This window comes from Rhinatrema bivittatum, chromosome 5, assembly GCF_901001135.1.
Source record: "Rhinatrema bivittatum chromosome 5, aRhiBiv1.1, whole genome shotgun sequence".
Classification (NCBI taxonomy): Eukaryota; Metazoa; Chordata; class Amphibia; order Gymnophiona; family Rhinatrematidae; genus Rhinatrema; species Rhinatrema bivittatum.
Window position 1 is genome coordinate 76,012,523 of NC_042619.1, and position 27,500 is coordinate 76,040,022.

General features: G+C 40.5%; 1 protein-coding gene across 3 annotated transcripts in view; it reads left to right on the forward strand.

Moving 5' to 3' along the window:
- The window catches only part of DDX10 (DEAD-box helicase 10), a 759,707-nt gene that overhangs the window by 724,128 nt on the left and 8,079 nt on the right, over nt 1-27,500 (forward strand). Inside the window, exon 18 of one of the 3 annotated variants that reach the window (XM_029602477.1) lies at nt 18,315-18,457. The exons of the other annotated variants lie outside the window; for them this stretch is intronic. Within the exon in view, the coding sequence (XP_029458337.1) occupies nt 18,315-18,435 (121 nt within the window). The 3' untranslated portion in view covers nt 18,436-18,457. The remainder of the gene's footprint in view (nt 1-18,314; nt 18,458-27,500) is intronic. 3 annotated transcript variants of the gene reach the window in all.

A 27,500-nucleotide genomic window follows, 5' to 3' on the forward strand; every position in this document is an offset into this window, starting at 1 on the left:
TTCTTCCTCTTTCCGTAATCTAGATGTTCCATCTTCCAAAGTTATTAAATTGGCAGAGTCATGTGAGTGATTGTTCTGTGTAGCTGGACCTATAACCTGGAATTCCCTTCCCAAGGTACTTAACTCAGAATCATCTTTTTACAATTTAGGAAACCACTTAAAGCCTACCTTTTTTTTACACTTGCTTTCAGCAAATAATTTGCTTATGGTGGTTAATTTTGCCATCCCAGGTAAAGTTAATATAACACAGCACATATAATTTACAAGATCCATATTCAGAAGCATTTAGCCGGCTAACTCAGAAGTTAGCCAGCTAAATAAATATTTGGGAACTTATCCGGGTACATTATAGCTCGCTAGATTTTAGCTGGTTAAATTCGAGGCATTCTGGGGTATAACTGGGAGGAGGTGAGTTAACTGGCTGTGTTAACCAGCTAACTCCGATATTCAGAATTGGCCAGTTTACATAGCTGGCTAAGTCTGATTGGGCCAAAAAGCTGTGCTAAAATTAGCTGATTAAAGTTAGCAGGCTAACTTTAAGATAGCCGGCTATATTCAATAGTGCAGCTGCACTATTAAATATGTCTCTAAAGTTAGCCGGATAAGTTTATCTGGCTAACTTTACTACCTGGACTATGCCTGAATATGGACCTGTACATCACTATCCATGGTCTGAATGATAATGGAAACATTTTAAAATCTGATCATTTTGGAATCTTGATCCTGATTGATTTGGGCTACAAATAATAGGCTTTGATAACATACTGGATGCTGGGACTGTTTTGTTTTAAATATTTTTCCTGTTTTAGTTATAATCATTTTAGGTTTTCTGTCTGATTCTTATATAAAATTTGCTAATTGCATTGGAAATTGTGGAATACAATAAAGATTAAATTAAGTATGTATCTTGTTACCCACCTAGAACTGTGGATGGATAGGATATACATTTATAAAATAAAATCTGTATATTTATATCTAAGATAATATATTACATTAGATAACATGTTTATTAAAAAAAAATTTCAGCAGAATTCTGTTTTCTATTATTGGAAATTGGAGTAGAATTAGAATACAAAGCATATTGAGAGTCTGCCCAAGTTAATTGGGCCCAGCCTGTTTAATGCCCTTGAGAAGCACATGAGGACAAAGTAGTAAACCCAACTGATTTATTTAAAAAATATTCAGTAGATTAGCTTCTTTACAAATGTGGATCATAAACATTTCTAGATGGTGTGAAACTCTGAGGATAGACAGTTAGGAGGCAGAATAAAGGGTTTTGCTGATATGCGAGCGTTATTGGTCTCTTGGCAGTATACATTGATTTTTTTTTTCTTATGGATTTGATAACCATAAAGAAAATATTTGATATCTTAAAACTGCAGTATTCTAAAAAAGAAGATAGCTTGTGTATCATCCTTCATAAAAATGCATTTTACTTTTAAACTGTTCTTAATGTTCTTTAAGTGGATTCTCTGTGAATTCTCAGTTGCCATCTCAGAAAGCATGTTGACAAAAAATGATACAAAATCTCACCTGCACAGGATTTTCAAACAGCACGCATAGGCTAAAGGTTGCGACTACTTTTTACCAGCAGACTTTAGCTAAAATTTTCAAAGGGGTATAGCTGTGCACATGGATTACGTGCATACTTTTGAAAATCAAAAGTATATGCATAAATCCTTTTTCTGCCCAACTCTGCCTTTCTGGTATACCTACTTAATATCAGCCCAACTTTCAAACCTATGCACGTTACAGTATTTGCAGGCATAAGTGGACACATGGAAATTAATGCTAGTATTTTATAAACTGTGGGGCGGGAGCAGCACAGTTTATAAGATACTGGATATTTCTGCTCCAAAAGTAAGCAGGTGTATTTCCAAGGCAAACCCCCCCCCCCACCCCCGCATACTTTTCTCTACCCGTTTTATAAATATACACGTGTATATTTTATGTGCAAAAGAATTTGACACTGCATGAATAAACACCCAGAATTAAATGCGGAGGTAGATATTTTGTAAAATATGTGCATGTACCATTTTGAAAATATTTACACGCATGTGTAATTGGATTCACCAATTCACCAGTTCGCCTAAACTCTCTAGCTCTTCGCTCTGAACCCCCACCAGTTCATCCAGACTTCCCACCCAACAGACAAGTCTAATTTCACTTGCAGAAGTCAATTGGCAGGTGTAAAAGTATACAAATAATTTTGATAATATATATGCATATATCTCATAAAATAGCAACCATCATGCTTACTTCTGAACCCCACCCCAGAATGCTCCTAGACTGCCCCTTTTTACACCAGTAAAATATATGTACAAAACCAAAAATACACATTTTCAACATTTATAAAATAGCAGATATGTGCATACATGCTACATACACGTATATATACTATTTTTATGCACGATCCCCTTTGAAAATGTACTTTTAGGTGTGTAAAAGTACGCGCAAACTTGTGTTTCACGCATACATCCCAAACTGATTTCAAACGGGGATTTATGCACAGAACACTAGGGTTTCTGCACTTAAATCCTTTTGAAAATGACTCCCACTAGGGTTATCTTGGGTGGTAATGTCACAGATGTTATCATAGATGGTATTCCACACTAGTGGTTTGTTAGGGTGACCCCTGGAAAATCCACCATGTGCTAAAATAGCCAGCACTTTAATTACTTTTGTTATAGAAACACAGAAATTGGCAGCCGAAAAAGACTTTTATGCAGCTCATAAGAACATAAGATATGCCATGCTGAGACAGATGAAGGTCCATCGAGCCCAGCATCCTCTCACCAACAGTGGCCAGTTCAGCTCACAATTATCTAGCAGATCCCAAGAAGTAGATCAATTTCTTGTTACTCCCAGGAATAGCAATGACTTTTCCTAGTCTACTTGGCTAATGTTTTATGAATCTTTTCTCCAGGAACTTGTCCCGGACCTCTTTAAAAACTTGCTAAGCTAGTTAACTTGACCACATCCTCTGGCAACAGATTCCACAGCTTGATTGGGTGTTGGGAGAAAAAAAATACTTTCCATGATTTGTTTTAAATGTGCTGATTGTTAGCTTCACAGAGTATTACCTTGTTTTAATATCATTTGGCAGGATAAATAGCCATCCTCTATTTACCCATTTTCCCCTTCTCCTATGTCCCAATTTCCTGTACTTTTCACTGGTTTTTTTTGTTGTTTTTTTTTTTTGGGGGGGGGCGGTTGGAGCTGTGGCAGTTTCTCCTGTTCCTTTATACTTCCAGCTTCCTTAGAACCTGGCCTAGGATCTGGCACCATGAGCCTTCATTGCCAACTACCGGGAGAGTTTTCCTCTATTTTGTATTCCTTCCCGCCTCCAACGTAGCTAGTCTGGTCTTTGCAGTGATTGTCGTGGGCCAGAGGTCGTACACAAGGACTCCTTCCAGGACCCTGCAGTCATGGGCCCTGAATCTGCCCACCAGGTATCACCTTTAAGCAATAACCATGATTCCCCCCCACTTTATCTGCAATATCCCTAGCCCCAGCCAATCAGGAGAGTGGAAGACCTGAGTGGGGGATCAAATCGGGGAGATTCCACGTGGCAGTGCACAGCAGTAGCCACCAGACTGGCCCCCTTGTACTTTTTTTTGGTTTTTTTAAATATTTCTTCCATACCCCTGTATGTTAAGCCTGCCTCTTCATACCTTGTTCAGCCGGCTGGCTGTTTCATTTTACATTTTTTTAATTACTCTCCCACCTTCCCTCTTCCCAGTGTATTTGTTATTTTGCACACTATGTTTGAACCCTGCAGCTCTGCCAGAAGAGACAACTTGATGATCACTTGAAGTCTGCAGCATTCCATCCTTGCTGCCTGCAGTCAGCAACTTGGCAGCTTTACAAAGCATAATTGAATCCCTCTTCCTTCATTTATTAACGTAAAACTTTACAGCCATGTTTATTAAAATAAATTACTGCCACGAACAATAAAACACCGAGCAAGACTCATTTGCAATACTAGTAGCTAGCTAACCTTTGTTTCTGTTGTGCATACTTTGTCTGCATAGGCTTAGGCTGCTTTGTAATGTAGCATGGCTCTCACACAGTTCTTTTCTATATCATCAGTAGAAATCTCTCTGTCCTTGCTAATGGTGTCCTGCGTTGTATGTAATTCTTTTGCTATAGGAATCACCTCTGATGCAGTGGAGCTGTATGTTCTCTATGGGATCTTGCTACTGAGACCTCCTATAATGATGCTAATTGTGACAGATTTTTTCTTGTGCTGTGACACACCTGTCCAATAAGAACCCAAGTCTGATCACAGACTTACTCATGTGCTTAATTTGTCTTTTTATTACTTGATCCTAGGAAAACAAGCAGACATGAACATGAGAATAAAAAAGTAGTCTAGTAGTCTTTTGCTAAAAGAATAAATATATTTGGGGGCTTATCTATGTTCATATATTTTATTGTGTTCGCAAGAATTATTTTTGTACAATTCCCATGTAGTGAATATAATGTTAATGTGTCTGGCATGACACTATTACCATATTGTACAACATATATTATCTAATGATACAACAGAAAATGTTGTAATTACAGCATATGGGATACCTAATGGTTTCCTGAACATTTCTAAATCTGTTTTATTTTTCGACATGTTATATTCCTCCAAGCCTGTATTGCTAGCAAGGAACTATCCTTTCAGTTAGTGTTAATGAGCTTTAAGGCCGATGATAGTAATATATCTATAATTTTTTAGTTAGAGGCATCAAATAGTATTATTATCATGTTAGTTCACTTGAATGCACAGAAATAAGATCAGCAAACAAAAAAATGAATGGACTAACTTATGACAGGACTAACTTTAGACGCTTAACACTCCCTTCCTCAGGTGCAAATAAAATGAACAGGTCAGAGAAGCAAGAGAAGACATTGCTAAAATAATACAAGTGAATCATAAAATACATTACAATGGTTGTGGGTAGGGGAAAGGGGGAGGTTAGGGAGTTGATGTGTTAGAGTAATAACAAAGGTGACAGCAAGGCAGTAGGAGTTTGTCAGGTAGTCTCTGTTCAGTCCTTCTAGGGTTGATATTCAGAGCAACTTTTGTACATAAAGCCCTGCTTTCTGTGCGTCAGGGCTAACTTTGAAAATCAGCCGCGGGACTGCGCTTGTAAAAGTACATGAGAGAAACAATTTTACACACATGTTTACCCTCACTCGTAGTAGGTGTTCTGGGGGGTTGTGGGAAGACAGACAGAGGATTTCCATGCCTACTTTTGATTGTTTAAAGTCTGCACATGCGGCTGCATGCAGAAAGTTACATCCTGCTGCAAGCAGGGTGTAACAAAGTACCTGCATACTTCAGCCCTACATATATATGCTGTTTGGAAATTCCCCACTATATGTGAATTACAAAATGTTTGATCATTTTAATTCCAAAAGCTCTACTGATTACTTTAACATTTCCTCTTAGTAACCTGTTCATAAGGTCATTGATGAAGTGGCCTTGTCCCAAAAAGTGCTCCCTGACTGAGGTGCCACCATGGTCTCTGTGGCAATTGATCTTGTGTCTGTGTGAATTGATTTTTGCTTTTAATGTCTGACCTGCCTTACCAGTGTAGCATCCTTCTTGATATTTTCTGCACTGAATAATATATACCACATTAGTGGTGGAGCATGAGTAGAATTCCCTTATGTTGAATAGCTTTTCCATTTGGGTGACAGGAGTCCTGTGATATGTGGCTTAGCATAGCTTGTGGTAACAATTTTTGAGGGGAATTAGTGGTAAAAATACCAAATTAAACTAGGAGGTCCATATGTAGATAGTGTATGGCTTGGCAAATTATCTGGATAAACTTATCCAGCTAACTTAACCTATATATTAGGCGGTATGACTATACCGCTGACTATATCCAACTATCCTAAAGTTAGCCCGATAAGTTTATCGGGCTAACTTTAGGGCAAATCTACAGAACAACCAGACTTAGCCGGATAACTTATCTGGCTAATTCTGAATATCGGAGGTAGCCAAATAACTTCTTTTGCTCACTCAGCTCTTCCCAGTTACCGCTTCCAGAATGCCTCTAACTTGTCCATCCAAATTTTAGCTGAATAATAAGATATCAGCTAATATTTATTTAGCCAGATAAGTGTCAAAATATTCATTTAAGCTGGATAACTTCTGAGTTATCTGGCTAAATGTCTTTGAATATGGACCTCTATAAAACTTACAATTAAAAACAATTCTTGGAGATCAGAAAGTCAATCAAATAAACTATTATAATGACTACAGCTACAATATCAGATTGTGTGTATTTATACAGAAATTTAGATATTTGCATGTACATGGGATTTCAGAGAGAATGTGTAAAGAGACTAAGGGCCAGATTTTCAAAGGGGTACACGCGTACCCCCCCGAAAACGTGGCCCAAACTCCCCCTGTGCACGCCGAGCCTATGTTGAGTAGGCTCGGCAGCGCGCACAAGCCCCAGGACGGGGCGTGTCGGGAGGCGTGTCGTGGCTGGCGCGTCATCGGGGGCATTCCGGGGGGCGTGTCACGGCCGGCGCATCATTGGGGGTGTTCTGGGGGCGTGGCCGTGGCCTCCGGACCAGCCCCCGGACCGGACCATGATGCGCCGGCAGCCGGCCCAACACTCGCAAGTTACGCCTGCTTCGAGCAGGCGTAACTTGTACAACAAAGGTGGGGGGGGGGGGTAGATAGGGCCAGGGGGGTGGGTTAGGTAGGGGAAGGGAGGGGGAAGCCGAAGGAAAGTTCCCTCCGAGGCCGCTCCGATTTCGGAGGGAACGGAGGCAGGATGCTCGGCGCACGCAGGCTGCCAATTTTGGGCAGCCTTGCGCGTACCGACCCCGGATTTTAATGGATACGCCCAGCTACGCGCCTATCTATTGAAATCCCGTGTACTCTTGTTCGTGCCTGGTGCACGATCAAAAGTACGCGTGTGCGCAAATTTATAAAATCTACCCCTAAGGGTCTACTCCTTAATATTGCAAGTATAACAGTAGGACTAACAGGCAGTTGAGCCAAAACTGTTCTTGTAGATCAAAGGGTAGGGAGGTCAAATGATAAGTCTACAGCCTTCATCATGAAGCACGTTTGGATGCAAAGTTCCTTTGTCTTGTCTCATTTCTTATACCTGCTGGCGATGTAATCCCTATTAATCATGGGTCACATTGCATGCCACTCTGGACAGAGTAATTGTGAATTTCCACTTAAAAGACGTTGTGTCTGCACCAGCAAATATGTCTCCTATTGTTTTGGGAAACCAAAAGAATAACAGGATGGTGGCCTTGCAGTGTCTATACGCGCACAGGAACTGTAGACGTTTAAGAACATAAGAACATGCCATACTGGGTCAGACCAAGGGTCCATCAGGCCCAGCATCCTGTTTCCAACAGTGGCCAATCCAGGCCATAAGAACTTGGCAAGTACCCAAAAACTAAGTCTATTCCATGCTACTGTTACTAGTAATAGCAGTGGCTATTTTCTAAGTCAATTTAACTAATAGCAGGTAATGGACTTCTCCTCCAGCAGTTACAGCAAATATTTAGCTCTTGGCTTTTCCACTAGCATCAGCATTTTGTAGTATTTCATGTTGGTTCACAGAAGTTAGCATGAGTCTTGTCTTCGGCCTGTAGAATTGTATCTGGAGCCTCACCTCTTGTTTTAGGTACAATATATAATTCAGTAGAACCAAGACTGTCTGCCACATTTGCAGCGTTGTACATTGCGGGGATATGTACCATTTTCTTCTCTCTGAGTTTCTGTTAGAAGCTTGCTTCTTACTAGTTTTTGCTTCGGATTAGGTGGAAAGTTATCAGAGGAGCAAGAATATTTCTTTCAGTGACTCATCCTCCAGGAATAGTGACTCTAGGGCTTTTATAATAATTCTTAGTTTTTCCGGCAGTGGATTGTATGTTACTACAAGTAGAAGAGTAGACGCCTGCCAGAGGGGAGGGTGAGGGAGGGAGGACATTGAGCTTTCAGGGTTCATTTTGATAGAGGAGAGGATGCATTGAAGCCGCTGAGGACACTTGATTGTGTGTTTGGGAGGGAAGGGAGGAAATCCTCCATGATAAAGTCCTTTCTTTTTGGGTCAATTAGCATAGGAGATTTTGATGTATTTGCTACGCTTTTGGGGATTAGCATGCATACTATTTTTTTCTACACTCTAAAGAGACTATTTTAGTAGATGTACAGTAAAAATCAGTGCATCATCTGTTAGCCATTTTAGGATGCATGCAAAACTATTTTGCATATCTAAGAGAATCCACTCCATTTTAATTTATTTCTTTAGCTGCACCATAATTTTCTGTCATTTAAAGACTGCAGCTCTTTCATAATCATGGTAAGGGAGGTTTCAGTTTCCTTGCCAGCAGTCATTTACTGTGGTGATGTAGGGTCTTGTGGGGACCTCTTGACTCTGTTTAATGCTGCAAAAGCCACTTCTATCTTGCCCAATTTACCACTGGCCATGAAATTTATCTCTTGGGATAAGTATTTGGAAGAGACATCAATTTAGCTTGCAAGGTTTACTGATTTTTGGCTTGTTCCTGAGAGAATAAATCTCTCACATCCACCTGACAAGTTCTCTAATACCCATCCATGGGGGCTTATTTGGCTACAATTTATGATGTAGTTGTTTCTGAGGACAAGTAGGATGGCAATCTTCACATGTGGGATGATGTCATCAGATGGAGCTCAGCACGGAACTTTTATTTCAAAGCTTCTAGAAGCTTTCAGCATGCGCAGCCCTAGCCACCTCCTGCCTCCTTAGACAAGGCCCTTCAGTCTCATTTTTGACTCAGAGCCTGCAAGTCATTTGTTTTTTATTCTCTCTTGCAGCTACTACAGTGAAAGTTTCTAGAGATGCAGGAGCTGTGTTTTTCTTGCAGGGCCTCACAAATTTGTTTTTTCTTTGTTACCTTTAGATAATTTTTGTCTGTTTTGTTTTTATCTTTTTTTTTAACTTTTACTGTATTTCTGCTGGTACACCTGCTTAATACCCAGCACAGCCTAGTCTAAGTTTTTTTCTCAGTCTTTATGTTGTATTTTTTTGCCTTAGTCTAATGCCTCATGGGGCCTGCAGCTTTCAGAGCCAGGCATCTTACCCCAGATTCAGGGACTTGCCTGGATACAGACCAGTGTGTCTCTGGAGGCCCCTCCATGTGAGGCTTCTGTCATTTTTAGAGAGCATTCCAGGCAGGAGCTCCATGAGTATTAGTCCAACTGATGGGCATCAACGGAGGTCCCATCATCGAAGGATCCAGGAGGACACAGCCAGTGTGCCAGTGTCATCAGTTCCCCCTTGATCCATGTACTGGCCTCAGCTAGTGCCGGATGGAGAAGTGTTCCCATGGGGAGGAGAGCTCATCCTCCATGCAATCTTGGGAACTGCAGTAGTCTCCATGTGCCTAACTTAATTATCACTTCTGGATGATGTGGCCTCCCCTCCTGCCTGCCAGCCTGTCTTGGCAGGGCATTCTTCAAGGAGGAGCTAGAGACCAGCACGCTCTGCAATTGAAGGTAGAAGCATAGGTGTGTCCCAGAGACCGGAGAGATGAGGTGCCCACTCAGCTGCGGAGAGTAGGACGGAGTCTGAGACAGTGAGGGGCAAGCACAAGCCCAGACAGCTGACAAGTACCAGAGCCAGAAGCAAGTCTCCTTCTGGGACCACCTGCCGGCTCTGCCAGTACCACGCCCAGGAAGCAGGCCTCTCCCCAGCCCATATTCTCCAGCTCTCCAGCCAGAGCCTGCTTCAGAGGTGAACAGAGACATCGCTTGAAGCCCAGACCAAGGGTAAGTAAGGGAGCCATAAGTGTTAATATATTAAGCAAGCTAAAGTTTATGCCATGTCTGTTACCACCCATGATACAGAACTTTCTTTAGGAAAAACCGATGCTTAGTGACGAGGAGGTTAGAGATTGGAATTGTTGTTACTTTCTAAATGCTATATCCTGCCATATCTGATAAGTAAGTCTTATTTCTGGGGAGAATACATGTTGCCTTTTTCCTGACTTAGGATCACAAGTAAGGTGGGAGGGCAGCTGGCAGGGTCTTGCAGCAGACACATCCCTGCATCCCTAAACCCACTTACACCCTCTACTGAGAAAGACAAGAGGGTCAGCCAGGGGGTTGTCGGAACAGCTCCTTCCAGTCCTCTGGATATGGAACTGAGGTCTGTTAGACCTTAGCGTTTTTCATTCCTGATGCTAGTGAACTGCTTTTTTTTTAAGAAACGTTACATAGTGTTACGGTCACTGGCTGCCCACTCTGTTGCCATTATAGCCCCACTATCCACAGCCGAGGTTTAGGAGTGGGGTACCATATTTAGAGGAGAGGATCTTTCTGTGATCTCTTCACTTGTAAGCAGTTTGTTCCTCACTCTTGTGACAGTGAGTGGAGGGCCTAAGAACTACAGCACAGCATAGCCAGAACCTGGCTTTGGGGTTTGATAGGATAAGTGGATCATTGCCCAGATCCCAGTGTTGCTACTGTAATTCCTCCCAGTTGAGGGGGTGATGATTGTAGATAAATTCATAGTATCCAAGATACTCCGGTTATCAATAGGAGGGTACTCCTATTCGATACTCTTCCAAATCACTCTCTGAGAAATGCATTTGCAGCTTTTCAGTATCTGGGAATGTTCATCCTTTGTTATCAGAGGACCATGGTGCTAATGCCAACTTACACTGATGACTCATTTCCATCCTATGGATGTAAGTGCTTTATAAAAGGCCTGCTAAGGGAGATCTTGAGATGTTTTTCTCTTAGCAGCTTGCTTCCTTCTCAGAAAAGGGGATGTATTTATTCTCCTTTGTTGTGGAAGGCTACTTCTGAGTAGCTTCTTTCTACCTGAACCATCTGTCCTTTTAGGACAGTGCCCTATGCTGGATTCAGGAGAAGAGAGAAGTCTGGCACCAACATCCAGATGTTCCTTACTCGTGTAGTGCCGCTTGAAATGGTGCCTATGAGCAGTCACCCATCAGGGTGGAAAAAACTTGCACCGGTAGTTCGTACAGGGGCTTACTCTAGATATTGCAAGACGTGGCATGCTACTGCAAGGCAAAGTCAGCGCACACAGTTATTAGTGGATTTCATCTACTAGGAATCCTCTCCCTGAAAGCTGGGATGAGCATTCTCCCACGTAAGAAGATTGTCTGTTGAATTCCTGCTGCAGAGAGCATAAACATGCCACTTGATGTCTGTTCAAGACCAGGTCATCATCACGCTCAGTTTTTACACTGACCCCTAAAGCAGGGTGGTTCCATCCTCTCCATGTCTCGGGCAACATCCGCAGTGCTCAACTATGAGAGACCCTGTCCTCGTGACTGATTCATGCCAAGGTGTCTAGAACAACTTGTCTTGGCTATAGATATGTTCAAACATGGTTTGGGAGCTTATATAAGGGGCTCCACACTCAGATTCTTGGGGTTGCATAGGGATTTTCCCTCTTCTCCTTTAGTGAAGAACAGAAAGTGTAATCTAAAGTCATTGAGGATTTGTTTGGTTGACGAAATGTTCCTTGTCCAAACAGACATTAATTCTATCTTGTTTAGCAAGAAGCTATTTTGAAGATATAGATGGAGTTTTTTGTTTTTTTTAGCAGTTGGATTCAAAGCCCCAGGCAAAATGGACATGAAGTCGGTCCTAATGGTCAAACTGATCCCAAGTCTTGAGCTCTCACTAGTCCCTATTCAGGGGTAAAGTCCAGATTTTCACAGGTGCATATCCTGCAGTACTGCTTTTCCATCTCTTCACAGAGAGGTTCCTGGACTTAAGTTTCAGCATTCTTACCCTAGGCTAGAGTCTTTCTTCAAATTACTCAGTTTACAAGGCCCTATGTAAACTGAGAAGAATCTAGGCAGCGAGGCTCCTCGTAGCTCCCTGTTGGCTGAGATAGATTCTGTGGAAGCTCCTACAGTGAACATTCATCAGGGAACTTTTCAGGTTGGGCAATTACCCAACATTGATCTGTATGGGTTAGGGGCTTCTAGCATTGGGTTCAGGCAGTCTTAGCCCAGATCTCAGAGGCATGGCACCACAGCCCCAGAATATGTCTGGTAATCTATCTCCTATTCCTCTGGCATCCAAAAGGGATTTCAGGAAGGAAGCCCATGGTGTGGCTAGAGGGAAGGATCCTAGAACCTTTTCCCCTGTTTCACAGAAACCCTGTCTAACAGCCTTCTACATTTCCCTGTATTGGTCGGTTAACCGATGCAGTTCAATTTCATTTGGGTGAAATTGGTGATTTTCCACTATGTAGAAGGTAAGTATTTCTCCATACAGCCTTAGTTGTATGCTTTATATTGGGTGAGCTTCAGTCAAAGCTCAGCACTGAGCCTTCCACTGTATCATAGGATATCGACAAGATGCTCACCCAATGTTTAGAAGCTTTTTTGAGCTTTTGTACTCTTGTTAGCATAATATATGACCTGGAAGGTCAAATCTTTGTTAGTGGTCACTCAGTAGGTGTGATCTATTTGCTTCAGACCCTAATGCCTTTCCCATTTTCTTCAAAGTTTTTTCCTAGTATATTGTTGCTATGCACGCTTCTAGTTGCTAACTAGTTGCTATTCCTCACAAAATCCCTCCCACCACCTCTTGGAGTTGGTTTCTCCAAGTCTTGGCTTTATCATGAACTGAGGGGATCCTGCCTGGGAGGCAGAGAAGTGGTAGGACTGCACATGCCTAGTAGTGCATGCTCAAAGTTTTTAGAAGCTTTGAAATCAAAGTTCCATGCTGGGCTCCATGTGATGATGTCACCTCATATGTGAGAACAGGCATCTTGCCTTCCATTGGAAAATCAATGTTCATAGTTTTTAATAAATGTGTTTATGATTGCATATTATGAATGTTATTATGTTACCTGCTGAATTTTATAGATCAACGGGCTAAAATGCTTTAAATAAATAAATAAATAGATAAATGGTTAAATAGTAAGTTCACTTTTTGTAATGGTTTGTTTCTTGGTTCATACAAATAATTTTCTCATCCAGGACTAGACATTTAATTTTTCCATGCAGGTGCATTTCCACACAGGTGCATTCTGACAACAGGTTAGGAATAAACTGCATGGGGCTTTATGTAAGTGACTGCAGTAATTAATCTTCATTGGGATACTTACTATAGTTTGGGAAATTAAAATTTATGACATGGGAAAAAATGTATGGTGCACCAGGTTTGTGGGCATGTCAATACCCAAGGAGCAGATTATTTCTAAATTTTCTGAACTTTGGCTGAAAATTTCCAACTGCCATATTCATTATTCACTCTGAATTTTGCAAAACATGCAGTGTTTATTTATTCAGATAGCTTGAATTGTCATTGCAGGCATACCGATGTTCCTTAGTACAGTTATATAACTGGTTGTCTTATGGGGCTGCTTTCTAGCTACATATGCACAAGCAGCCTTTCAGAGCAGTACAACCTGAGAGAAAAGGGTTATTTTCTAAGCCATGTTTGTGTCTGCAGTTTATTTAATTTATTATTACTATTATTTGTATTACATTATGGTAGCACATTTCAAGCAAATTAGATCTGATTCAGCAGAAACCAAGAATCATTTTGCTTTGTTAGGAAGGTCTATTTAAATATTGTGCAATACTGTATTACTTGTTCAAGACAAGGCATGCATAAAATGAAATTATTTGTTGTTTGTTATAGACTTCAGCAGACTCCAAAACATTTTACAGGGTATAAAAGATTTACTTGGAAATTGTGCAGGACTGCTCTACTTGCTCAGAAAAAGAAAGCCATTCATTTATTTGTTGAAGACCTGAATAATTTAGTGTTGCTGCCGGAAATGTTTTATGGTCTGTATATTTTGAGGATTGGTTTTTCTTCCACAGAAATGATTAAAATATTGTCAGTAATTTTTTTAGTTAAATCTTCATACGAATAAGCTAAACTCTATTTTACATATATATATATATATATATATATATATATATGTATGTATGTATGTATGTATATATAGCATTCCATAGTCTAATCTGATATATAAGTAATTTGCTTACTACTTCCGTTCATTACCTCTAAATCAGTATTATTACTGATCTTCTTCAAAATCAAATATTAACTCCCTTCTTGGCTCTGCTCTTCACTCCCTCAGTTGGTCCTATGACCCCTTTTATCCCAAACTGGTTTATTTCTTGGAATGAAAGATGTGCCTGTTTTAATAAGACTATAATCCCTATTTTAAATTAGTCTCCCTAAGGTCTCATTTGAGCAGGTCTTGCTCTATTTATGCTCTACATGTGCCTGATATTAAAAGCAAGCTTTGGACTTGAACAGCATTGGTTCTGTCTACTCCTAGGCATTGTGAAAACTTAGATGTTCCCACTCAGGCTGTTTGGGTCTACTAGGGGACATCATTCTTTACATAGTCTCGTCGTAAATGACAGCAGAAGGAGACCAAAATGGCCCATCCAGTTTGCCTAGTTGCAGTTCTTCCAGTTTGGTAGATAAGCATATAAATTCTCATTCTCAACCCAATGCTGTCTTCCTGTCTCTTAGGTCTTTTACCTGAACTTTCAACCCTTTCCTACTACTGCCCTCCATAGTAGTCTCAAGCATGTTCTCAGTGTGTTAAAGTATTGGCCTCTACGTTTCAAGCCGTGTCATCTTCCTCTATGAAATCCAACGTCCAAGCCCCCTTTTCCACTAATATTCAGTCTTGCTGGATATGCTGGGAAAGAGTGGAGGTACTTGTCATTGTTGATCATAGATGTTTAGCAGTGGTGTTTCTAGACAGAAATATTAAAGGTAGAAAAGGAAGGAAAAATTTGGAATTGAGGGACTAAGTCTTATTTTAAATATGTTCCTGTGATTACAGATATGAGAAAACCTTTGTGAACCCATTAGCATATCACTGTTGTGAAATATGTACAGTATTTATGTATTTGTTTTTACTGTATTTGTAGTTGGCTATTTCCAAGAGAATCCTGTCCAAAGTGGGCAATAGCAGTAAACACCCAACTATGGTGATATATAAAAGTCTAAAAATATGAATGTACAGTTTAAATCAGCCCCGTATTCTGTATACATAAAGGGTAGAATACGCTGATGTAGCATACATCAAGATACATATTTAGTTATTGTGTATTTAGCTCTTTCCTTTTCATTGTGGCTCAAGGCGAGTTACATTGAGGTACAGTAGGCATTTTCCTTTGTCTCCAGAGGGCGCACAATCTAACTGGTCAACTTTAAAAGCCCTATGTGCACTAAAACCGGGAGGTACTGCTCGGATAGCTAGGGATTCGCCCATATGTGAGGACTACCATTCTGCTTGTCCTCAGAGAAAGCAGAGTTGTTTACCTGTAACAGGTGTTCTCAAAGGGTAGCATGATGGTAGTCCTCACAAAATCCACCCGCCTTCCCTGGGAGTTGGTTTCTCCATGTAGTAGCTATATCATGGACAGAGGGATTGTGCTTAGAGGACAGGGTGATAGCTACAGCTGCACATGCTCAGTAGGGCATGTTTGAAAGTTCTAGATTCTTTGAGATCAAAGTTCCATGCTGGGCTCCATCTGATGATGTCACCTATGTGTGAGGACTAACATCCTGCTGTCCTCTGAGAATACCTGTTACAGGAAAGCAACCCTGCTGTAGTAAAGAGGTTATGTAGGGGAGCATACAGTAAAAAGATACAGTAATAGAATTGTATTTCTGGTAATATTTTTATATCAAACTTTTTTGTTTGCTTCGTGCTCTGCTTGCTATGCATGTATTTCAGTGGGACTCTGGGCTAGCATTCCCCAGATGTAGATTCATTGGTGAATTATGAATTCTGCACGGGTTTCCAAGCCCAGCGAACACCAAATCAATTAGCTCCATTGCAATGCAAGAATAATTGTTTTAATTAGGCTTCTTTCTTGCCTTTTTAGGAATGAGCCACCATAAATCTATTAAACATCAAATATTTGTAAATCTGTTCCCAAAATATAGTACTGTCTGCTTTTTGCAAGAAGAAATTTATCACTATTTGTAAAATAGAAAATGGTTATGACACACTATTTATTCAACTGCTGAGGAACCTGATTTTTGTACTGTTTGAACAGTTGTTGAACAATTTATTTTTGGATTATTTTTGTACAAGTTTTTAGAAAAACTGTTTTGCACATATTAATCACTTTTTGAAAAATTCTAATGGGGATATGATAATACCATAGCAGTTTGAAACATTGTAAGTATTTTTATACTCTAATAATTAACTACCACAAATATGATTGCCCCATACAAAATATATATTTTGTTTTATTCAGTATAATATATTTGTTTTTCCAGAGGAAGGTTATTTAATTGTTTTTCCATGTTATTTATGGGGCTAATATTCAGCTACAGAGTGGCTAGTTAAGGACCAGATTCATTAAGGCTTTTCTCCCATTTAAATCAATGGGAAAAACGCTTAGTGAATCAGGTCTTAAATTAGCCGGATACATCTGTTCAGCTAACCTTAACTAAGATATACAGCAAAATGGCAGTGCCGCCGAATATACCTAGCTATCTTAAAGTTAGCCTGATAGGTATATCCAGGTAACTTTAGGCCAGCCCTACAATGCGACAAGCTGCATAAGTTAAGTGACTAACTCCGAATATCGGAAATAGCCGCATAACTTATACAGCTAATTCCGCTCCTCCCGGAAATACCTCCCACCTGCCTCCAGGCCATCCCTGATTTATGCAGCTAACCAGAATGTAGCCGCATATGACGATGAATATCGCCATTTTGTCATTTAGACGGATAACTTTTGAATATCAACCTGTATATTTTCTATTCAAAAGGTAGAAACATCAGATTCTTTTCTTCATGGAATTTATTTTGCATTTTGTATTAATAGTGCAACATCTTTTATTTTAAAAGTAGCATTTTCAAATTAGACTAGCAGAATATCTTAACATTGAAGCATTTTTTGCATTGGCATTGTTTATTTTCTGCCAGCTTTGATTTGTATTCATTCTCTAGATTCATCTGTAGTATTGGTTATCATAGATAGCAGTAGCAATCTAAATTCTCCCACACTGTCCATCCCAGATGTATCATTCCTGTCCTATGGAGTACTTTCTAGGAGTGGTAGATCAGTCATATTAACACAATAGATGATGGAAGAAAACGGCCAACTGGTCCATTCAGTCTGCTTATTTCTTCCACACTTCCATACTGCCTGTAAGATATCACTCCTTATTCAAGAAAGTTTTTGTCGTCTTCCCCAAATATACTTCACTTTCCTGGGTAGCTGAGTAGGCAACATTCCCTCTTTAGTTCACGTCCAGCATTCCTCCCCTCCTGTGTACAACCACAAGATCCCAGCGTAATCCAAACAGCTACCAACTCCAGCATAGCTGTTAACTTAACATCTGTACTTCTAGGTCCCCATAGTCTTTCCAGCTAGCAATCCACCACCAACCCAGTCAACAAGAGGAGCACATAGCTTGCCTGCCAGATAGACCTGGCTGCTTAACTGCTTTTTCACAAGAGCTTCTAATTATAGTTATTACAATATTTGCATCCTGACTCAGACAGACCCAGCTACTGCTGCTGTCTTTTCATCTTTTTACAACTATGGATCCTCTTTGCTTTTCACATGCTTGGTTGAAGACTCCCTGCAATATATGTCAACTTCAGTCCAAAATATATGCAGAGGTTTATTCAGTAATTTGACTTTAAGGTAAAACTATACAACATAGAGAATGCAAACACAGTCCAAAATCCTGTCTGGATAAGTTAATCAAAGTATATCAATCTTCCTTGCACTTGACACAATTAGACTTCACAATATTTAACAAGACTCTTACAGTACTCTTCCACTTATAAAAACATATATCAGTATGAGCACTCATGTCTAGGTACAGTGGCTCAACTCATTTTGGCCTCTAGCCCTGAAGTTTCCTATACACTTTAGTGTTCCCAGCAAACCCTTTTAAACCACCCCTTCCCCTTCTACCCCCCCCCCCCCAACCAATCTAGATCCTCAGGGGCATGACAATCTACTAAGCTATTATTATTCTGAGCTTGGCCTATTTACAGCACTCTGTGGCTCTATATGCAAGGCATCAGTCTCTGACTGGGTTAGAGCCCAGTTTGAGGCTCACCTAGCGTCCTTTTTTTTGCCTTGACTTGAAGCAATCTATCTTCCTGTTTGTTCAGTCTTTTGTCAGCTGACTACAAGCTGCATTGCTATTTGTGATGTAAGCATATTTCTCCTGTATAGTAGACAAAGGTCAAGTCATTTACCACATGACACCAAAGGGGTAATTTTGTAACATTGCACACAAATTAGCTGGCAAAGTGCATAAATTGCATCTGTTTTTAAAATAAAAGGGTAAAGAGGTACCAGCAGTGCATGAGTTCTCCAAGACATTGCCAGAGGAGCAGAGAAACAGCAAGAGGGGGGAAGAACACCCCACAGCTCCAAAAGAGGGCAACAACAACAGTGGCATGAACCCTCGAAGGCAACATGAGAGGTAAAGTGGCACCAAGATTAATAGCATCCTAAGAGTGTCAGTGCACCAATGTGTAAAGTCTGGGTATGCAGAAAGGCTGAGTGGCATAGAGACTCCCAAGGTATATAGCATGAGGGGTTTAGCAGCAAGACAGAGTGACATGAGATATGTCTGTCTTCCTGTGGAATTTATTGCCACTTGTCAGATTTAGTGTAAGACAAAGATCCAACATCAGTTTCATTTTGTGATATGACCTTTTATTTAATTTCCTACTTGAGCTTGATATTGCTGCTGAGTGGATTTATGGGTTTATTGTGAAATGGGATTTCTGAATTAACTTTCATCACATTCAAAACATGTAAATGGTTTCTAATCAGTGTGGTTTTCCTGGCAAGAGTAAGGTTTGCTTTATTAAGAAATCTTTTTCCATATTCAGTAGCTAAACTCAGGCTGTTCCATTTCTTGATTTTCTGGTTTTACACGAGTTCTTTCTCCCTACTGAAGTTCTTACCACATTTTGAGTATCAAAATAGTTTCACCTCAACATTTTTTCTCTTGTGCCTGTATTTCTTTCTTCTGACTGAGGGCTTTTGTGGACAAACCTCCCCAGTATAATCAAAAAACAGGTGGGAGAACCATGCTGTGATTGTGAAGGGTAGAAGAAAAAGAACTATAAAATAGGTCCCATGGTAGGAGAAACTTGTATCTTTCCGAGTTTTTTACATCTTTGTTCTAGAGATTAAAACTCCAGTATAACAAAGAAGAAAGTTAGAGTGGGAAGAAAACTTGAACAATATATCTGATGATGGGCAGACTATAAATTTTGTAAATATAAAAGCCCTAAGGCTTTAAAAGAGGGCACCAGTAACAGTGGAATGAACCCTTGAAATCAGTATAAGAGGCAAAGTGGCACCAAAAAGGGGGAATGAAGCAGAAACGTTTTCAGGAAAATCCCCAAGTCACTGATAAAAGGTCAAGCAGCACAAAGAGTTGCATCAACACACCAAAGCAATATGAGAAGTGCAAAGCTGCCCTCTCAGAGTGGCAGAACATAAGAACATGCCATACTGGGTCCATCAAGCCCAGCATCCTGTTTACAACAGTGGCCAATCCAGGCCATAAGAACCTGGCAAGTACCCAAAAACTAAGTCTATTCCATGTTACTGTTGCTAGTAATAGCAGTGGCTATTTTCTAAGTCAACTTAATTAATAGCAGGTAATGGACTTCTCCTCCAAGAACTTATCCAATCCTTTTTTAAGCACAGCTATACTAACTGCACTAACCACATCCTCTGGCAACAAATTCCAGAGTTTAATTGTGCGTTGAGTAAAAAAGAACTTTCTCCGATTAGTTTTAAATGTGCCACACGCTAACTTCATGGAGTGCCCCCTAGTCTTTCTATTATCCGAAAGAGTAAATAACCGATTCACATCTACCCGTTCTAGACCTCTCATGATTTTAAACATCTCTATCATATCCCCCCTCAGCCGTCTCTTCCCCAAGCTGAAAAGTCCTAATCTCTTTAGTCTTTCCTCATAGGGGAGATGTTCCATTCCCCTTGTCATTTAGGTAGCCCTTCTCTGTACCTTCTCCATCGCATTTATATCTTTTTTGAGATGCGGCGACCAGAATTGTACACAGTATTCAAGGTGCAGTCTCACCATGGAGCGATACAGAAGCATTATGACATTTTCCGTTTTATTCACCATTCCCTTTCTAATAATTCCCAACATTCTGTTTGCTTTTTTGACTGCCGCAGCACACTGAACCGAAGATTTCAATGTGTTATCCACTATGATGCCTAGATCTCTTTCTTGGGTTATAGCACCCAATATGGAACCTAATATTGTGTAACTATAGCATGGGTTATTTTTCCCTATATGCATCACCTTGCACTTATCCACATTAAATTTCATCTGCTATTTTGATGCCCAATTTTCCAGTCTCACAAGGTCGTCCTGCAATTTATCACAATCTCCTTGTGATTTAACTACGCTGAACAATTTTGTATCATCTGCAAATTTGATTATCTCACCGTTGTATTTCTTTCCATATCATTTATAAATATATTGAAAATTAAGGGTCCCAATACAGATCCCTGAGGCACTCCACTGCCCACTCCCTTCCACTGAGAAAATTGTCCATTTAATCCTACTCTCTGTTTCCTGTCTTTTAGCCAGTTTGCAGTCCACGAAAGGACATCACCACCTATCCTAGCTCAATGTGTAAAATCTGCAGTAAGGCATCAAGATAGAATAGAAGCAAGAACCTCAGGGTGCAAAGTCTGGGCATGGCAGCAAATCTGAGTGTCATACAGACTCCCAAGGTGTAGAATGAGAAGTATAGCAGCAAGGCAGAGTGACATGGGAGATGTCAGTCATTCTGTTGGAAAAACTTGTTAATTGTCAGATTAGTACACTCGAATGTCATTTTCATGACATAAGCTTTTATTACATTCCCTACTTGAGCTTAATCTTGCTACTTGGTGGAATTATATGGGTTTCTTGTGAATTAAACTTTCTGAATGAAGTTATATCACATTCAGAACATGTAAATGGTTTCACTCCCTAATCAGTGTGGTTTTCCTGGTAAGTTGTGAAGTTTGCTTTATTAAGAAAGCTTTTCCCATATTCTCCAGCTGAACTCAAACTGTTAACATTTCTTGATTTCTGGTTTTACATGATTTCTCTCTCCCTACTGAAGCTTTTACTACATTTTGAATATTGAAAAAGTTTCTCTGCAACATCTTTTTTTCTTGTGATTGTATTCCTTTCTTCTGACTGAGGGTTTTTGTGGGCTTTTCCCATATTCTGTAGCTGAACTCAGGCTCTTCCAATTCTTGATTTTCTGGGTTTCTTGATATTCTGGGATATGGAGGGCAGTCATGTGGCAGCAAGACACTATGTGATGATATTTATTTATTTATTTATTTAACAGTTTTTTATACCGACCTTCATAGTAAATTACCATATCAGATCGGTTTACAATTTAACAAAGGGAAAAACTGGAGTAACAAATTCACGTAAACGAAAGATAACAGTAAGTAGGAATAAGTCAAAGTTACAATCAACAGGGGGAGAGAACTTGGAAGCTTGCAATCAGCTGGAAAGAAGAAAGGCCGGTAAAAGGAATTTTACCATAGAGTGTACAAGTTAAAAACTTAAGGACGGTGCTTTAACCTGAATGTCTCAGAGTCCATTTATTTTTTCTTTGAGAAGCGGAGTGCCAGACCGGGTAGGAATTAAGGCCAACTAGTGATTGTCTGGTGGTTCAGGGAAGGCTTGTTGAAAGAGCCAGGTTTTAAGTCTTTTTCTGAAAGATAAAAGGCATGGCTCCAGTCTGAGGTTTGATGGGATACTGTTCCAGATCGATGGGCCTGCTATCGAAAAGGCTCTGTCTTTGGTCATAGCGAGGCGTGTGGCTTTAGTGGGGGGAACATTAAGAGTGCCTTTGTAAATGTCTCTAGTTGGTCTGATAGAAGAGTAGAGTTTGAAAGGTATTTCCAGGTCAAGTTGAAGTTGATGATGGATGGTTTTATGGATTAAGGTGATTGATTTGTATAGAATTCTGTAATTTAGTGTGTGATATTAGTGTGTGGCAGGTAGGTATGTATATTATTTAGTAAAAGAAGCATAGAGAGTTAATTTAGTCCCATGTGAGAGAGAAAATACAGTTATATGTACAAGGTCAGCACATAGTTTGCTTTGGATTAAGATAACTGACACAACACTGCTTAAAGAAATTTCAGGCTTATTAGGTAGCCCCCCTCGTCTTCCCCCTCCACTCCCCCTTTACTAGATGTAGTCTGGAAAACTTCGCAGCCTACAGCTCTCCCTTCGCTTAACTTGGTCTGCAAGCTTCAAGGTCACAAGCAGATAGATACTGAGAACAAAATGGAGACAGGACTTAATTACAAGTATAAGAAGATCACTTACTTAGAGCGAGCCAGGAGATAGAAAGTTAAAAGGTTTTCTGTCTGATGCACCAAGCAGCTCTAGGACTGAGAGCTGAAATACTTGGCAACTGCACAGAATGTTTATACTTGTCAGTAGTGTTTTGCTTACATTAGTTATATACTGGTGATACATATGCTGATTTTTGGTTAGGTTCAGAGAAAAATGAAAGAGCAAATAGTTTCACATGTGAGAGAGAATGTCCATACATTACAGGTTACAGGTAGTGTACAAACCACAAGAAATCTACCATTTTTAAAGTGCCCTGAGAGAGAGACAGTAGCTTTTCCTTATCAATTATTTTAGCAAGGCTTCTGAAGTAAGAGCAAAGGAAACTGTTCTTAGCATGTGCCAGCCAAGGACATAATATACTGACTCAAGGAGGGATGGGGCGAGACTACTGACGAGAGCTGAACTTAAAGAAAAGACCCAGAGTCTCCGGTATTGTATTATTATCTGTGTTTGTTGTTTGTTCCCAAGCATTCTCATAAGCATTTGGTTTGTGCATATATTATACAGAAAAATATAGCTTTTCATTCTTCCACATGGGCTGTAGACAAGTGTTATTTTCTTGTGTTTGTGTGTTTGTGTTATTTTCTTGTGTTTGTGTTTGTGTGATCCAGACTGCAAGGCAAATACCTCATTCCTATACCCATTACAGCATGAGGTAGCAAGTCCCCTATGATGGAATTAGGGATATGGCAGGTAGGCATATGTCAGCAACTCCTATATAATTATGATAGTAGTATTGCAGGTAGGCTTGAACCAGCAAGTTCCCTATGATGGTATTAAGGGTATCTTTCAAATTAAGGCAATAAATCCATCAATCAATCCACATAAACTATAATACAAAAAAAGTGATTAAAGCTATATTCATATACAAATTTAAAATATTTCAAAATAAAATTTCAAAAATATTCTAAAAAATTGTGTAAAAAATAGGTGCATTCATACTTGTCAGATGAAAAGAATCAGTCAGTCCTTTTCATTGGTAGTATTGTAATCGTCATGCACCAAAATGTTTTTCTTTATGAGTGTATGTTGTGTTCTTCAGTGTTCTAGCCAACTTAATTCCTCTCTTGTTGTGTGTATTTATTTTTTGATATATATTTTTTTTAAAAACCCATTATAACTTCACAATAATACTTGCTCCATATTATCTTCAATGCTACTTACAAAAACTCCCTTTTTCCACAAATTTTTATTTATCCTGTAGTATCCTCAACAAGGGTCCCTCGTTTCACCCACTAAGGGCTACTTCAGGGGAAGTAACTTATCTTTCAGGGATTCTTCCCAAGCCACCACCTTAATTTAAATATTCAATATGGCAGCACCTATAAATGCAATATGACGGTAATTTTCAAACGCGCGCGGGTGTCCATGTTGACGTGCGCATGTTATAAAATCCCCTACCCATGCACACGAGTGCCTGATTGCACGTGTAAGTGGGGGGGGGGGGGATTTCAGTAGATGCACAAGGCCCTATTCCCTGTTCCTTCCCAGTCCGCTCCAGTAAAGGAGCAGACTGGGTAGGAACTTCCTAACCCCCCTACCTAACCTGCCTTCCTTTTCTCTTACTAGCCCCCCTAGCTCCAACCCCTAAAACCCCATTAACTACCCTTCCTTTTTTTTTTTTTTTTTTTTGCAATTTAACTGCTCTCCAGAGCAGTAGCAAATTGCATGGGCCGGTGGGATCCCGGCATGCTTTTCAGCGGGACAGTGGCTATAAACTAAATACACCCACAATCCTCAAAATATCTTCTCATTCATATCTATAGATAAGTTCAAAAGTGATACTGTCTATCCTTCTTCCCATCTCAAGGGAGACTTCCCTTATTTTCTCTCAGAACGCCATGATCCTATATGCTCCTACTTAAATGACACTTAAAGGTGTACCCACTCTTTAGATTAACAACTCCTTCTGCTTTCACTTCAACATTCTCCATCAGTTAAACCAGTATCTCATAAATATGCCAATCACTTGATCTCATTATTCAAATCATTAGAGATTAAATTTTTCCAACAGAATATGAAATGCTGCCCCATTTAAACTAACATTCATGAAATATTTCCCCCTCTTTTAAGATGCATCTGGTTACTCACAAAGAATTTTAACTCTGCTACTGAATGTTGCTGTCTGTTCCAGTGCTCAACTAAAGGGACTTTGAGGGTTTACTAGTGTGTGAACAAATCCTATACTCCACAATATGTTGATATATCTCTCATTTTGTTTGTTCAATATAAATTAATTTTCAGGCACACACAATTGTATATACTACCTGCATGGAACTACAATCAAATTGGGCTGGCAATATATATATGGATATCTTAAAGATGAATGCTGAAACTGTGTAATTTTCAACACATGATCACTTACTGGACATGTTCTACATGTGAACTGTCCATTATTACTAATTTTGAATTGTTAAATATTTATATGAATATAGCTTTGATCACCTTCATTGTATTATAGTGTTAGGAGTATGGCAAGTAGGCTTGAGACAGGAAGTCCCCTATGGTGGAATAAAGGGCATAGCAAGTAGGCATATGCCAGCAATTCCACTATGGTGGTATTGCAGGAAGGCATAAGGTAGCAAGTCATCTACAGTGAAATTAGGGGTATGACAGGCATGAGGCAGCAAGTCCCCTATGATGATGATAGGGGCATGGCAGGTAGGCAGAGAGCTACCAGTCAGACTCATGGGGTGGTATATCTGAGGAATGACAAGCAGGCAGAGTGGCAGCAAGGCCTTCAAGGTATTTTCATTTGTCCTGCCACTTGCAAGGAAAAAGTGGAAACTGAAGCAAAGGAAGACGGATTTTTAAAAATTCTAGCTTTTAAATCGACTCTGGCACCAACTTTGAGCGATGAGGGCACACAGTCTCTCCTTTCATTGAAAAGACACATTTACTGGGCACACTAGTTAGTGGCCAGAAGAGAGAGTGCTGTGCCACTTTGGTTAAGTCTGTCCAGATGCTGGACTTGTGTGCCCAATATGCTAGTGCATCAGTGTCCATGTTCGTGATGGGCTTGGTGAGATAGCGTGTCATATCCATTTGTGCTGGACTCTCCTTTGCTCGGGTAGGCCAAGAGTCTTTTCACTTGCCAACTCATTTCACGTTGGCCTGTGCCAGAAGAGATGGTTCTTTGCGGGCAACGTGACTTTGGTGTATTGTGGTAGGGAAGCAGTGCTACCTGACAGAGTACCGCTCCTGCTTGCACTGCTCTCTGAGGTGGCTGCTGTTTCCTCCTGTACTACATACCTACTCTGCTTATGCTTCTGGCATGCCTCCTGACAGACCTTATCTACCAGCATCTCTTTAATGAATGTGAGACACTGGGACTGGAGGACAAGACTCTCTTTCACCCAAGGATCACAAAGTGTAGCAAGCATCTATGTATTGTTTTTAGTCAGAGGTTTCACTCTCTCTTGCACTTGATGCTGAAAGGAGTCCAGAAACAGAAACACCTTTGCTTTCATTCTCTCATCCTGTCAGAAGCTCTCCAATTTTTCCTCCAGAATATTTACTACAGGGATGATATCGCCCAGGATGGCACTTCTGGAAGTCGGGTCATCTGTGGATTTCTTGAAGGGCTTTAGGATATGTACCAGCTGCCTCATGACTATCCAGTCATGAAGCTCCAGGGGGCATTGCACACCTATCTCTATTTTCTGAGGCAGATAATGAAGGGATGGCTGCTACTCCACTAACCTCTGCAGCACCATATAGGTTGAATTCTAGCGAGTGCCAGCATCGTGAATACGATTTTTGTGAGGCATCCTGAATTCTTATGCTTTTCCTGGAGAAGCTGCTCAACTTTCACACTTATATGGAAGTGCCGTGCTATTTTCTTGCACTTCTTTAATAGCTCCAGCAGATATTCACTCCCATAGTCCTTGAATCCCATCCCCAGGGCATCCTTCACTGCCAAGTGCTGAGTGTGTGCAAAGCATCAGATACCCTAAAAGCCCCCATCATATATTGTTTAACCATATTTTGACCATTGTCTGTGACAAAAGAAACCTGCATTTAAACCACTCACTCACCAGTCTAGCTGCCAGCCCTTCAGCATCTCTTATGATTGGGTGTGCAGCAAAGTTCTCCTGCACCCTGATGCTCCATCCCTGCTAGAGCTGCTGCTTGCCCCTGTTTCCTACCAGGTCCCACCAGTGTGCCATCAGGGAGAGGTAAGAGTGCATAGCATTCATGGAGGTACAGATGTCACTGGTGAAATACACACTACTCCCCTCTGCCATAGCCAGCAACACCTGGAAGCAACTTACATCACTGGTTGTACAAGTTGGGGATGACCTTCCTACTAAATGCGGTCCTGGAGGGGACTTTGTAATTTGGTACTAACACCTGTAGCAGACACTTAAAAGCCCACATTCTCCACTACTTGCAGGGGATAGTCTTCAAGGGCAATCATTTTCTTACTTCTCCTGGTCACAACTTTTTATGCTACCTGCCTTCTACACCAGGACAATGCTACTGAACACTACCCCATTTCCTCCATGCTGGGTTGTCGCTTCTGACACATGGCAGGTTGCTGTTGGCCTGACTGCTGAAAGGGGCCGAGGGCATTGGATCAGTTTGGAGAACACACTTCCCCTTTTCAACCACTTTCCTGTGACTGGAAGAAAGGTGTCCCCTGGCTAGTACTGCCACCCTTCCCAGATTCCAGTGTTAGTGGATGTTGCTTCTGGAGGTGATGCAGCATACCAGCATTTGTAAGATGCCCCACTTGTTTGCCTCAGCTGATATCCTTGGTACAGTAAATATACTGAGCCAGCGTGGGTCCTCCCTTACTTCGTAGTGTCTCCAGATTATGTATTTTTTTCATGATCCCTTCTGTACATCCTTCGGGGTGGATGCTGGCAGTGGAGTTAAGGTTGAGGGTAGGCCTTGAGAAACAATGCCAGGGGCATCAATTACATTTTCTACCTGCACTGTCTGCTCTTCCTCATCAACATCACCAGTTTCCTCTCGCTTCTCCATCACTTGAGGCCAAGATGCTAGCAACTAATCCTGCAAAACTTTCTTCAGATAATATCTCTCTAATTTCTTCTTCATTGGAATCCCATACAAAAAAAGATTCTTCATCAGA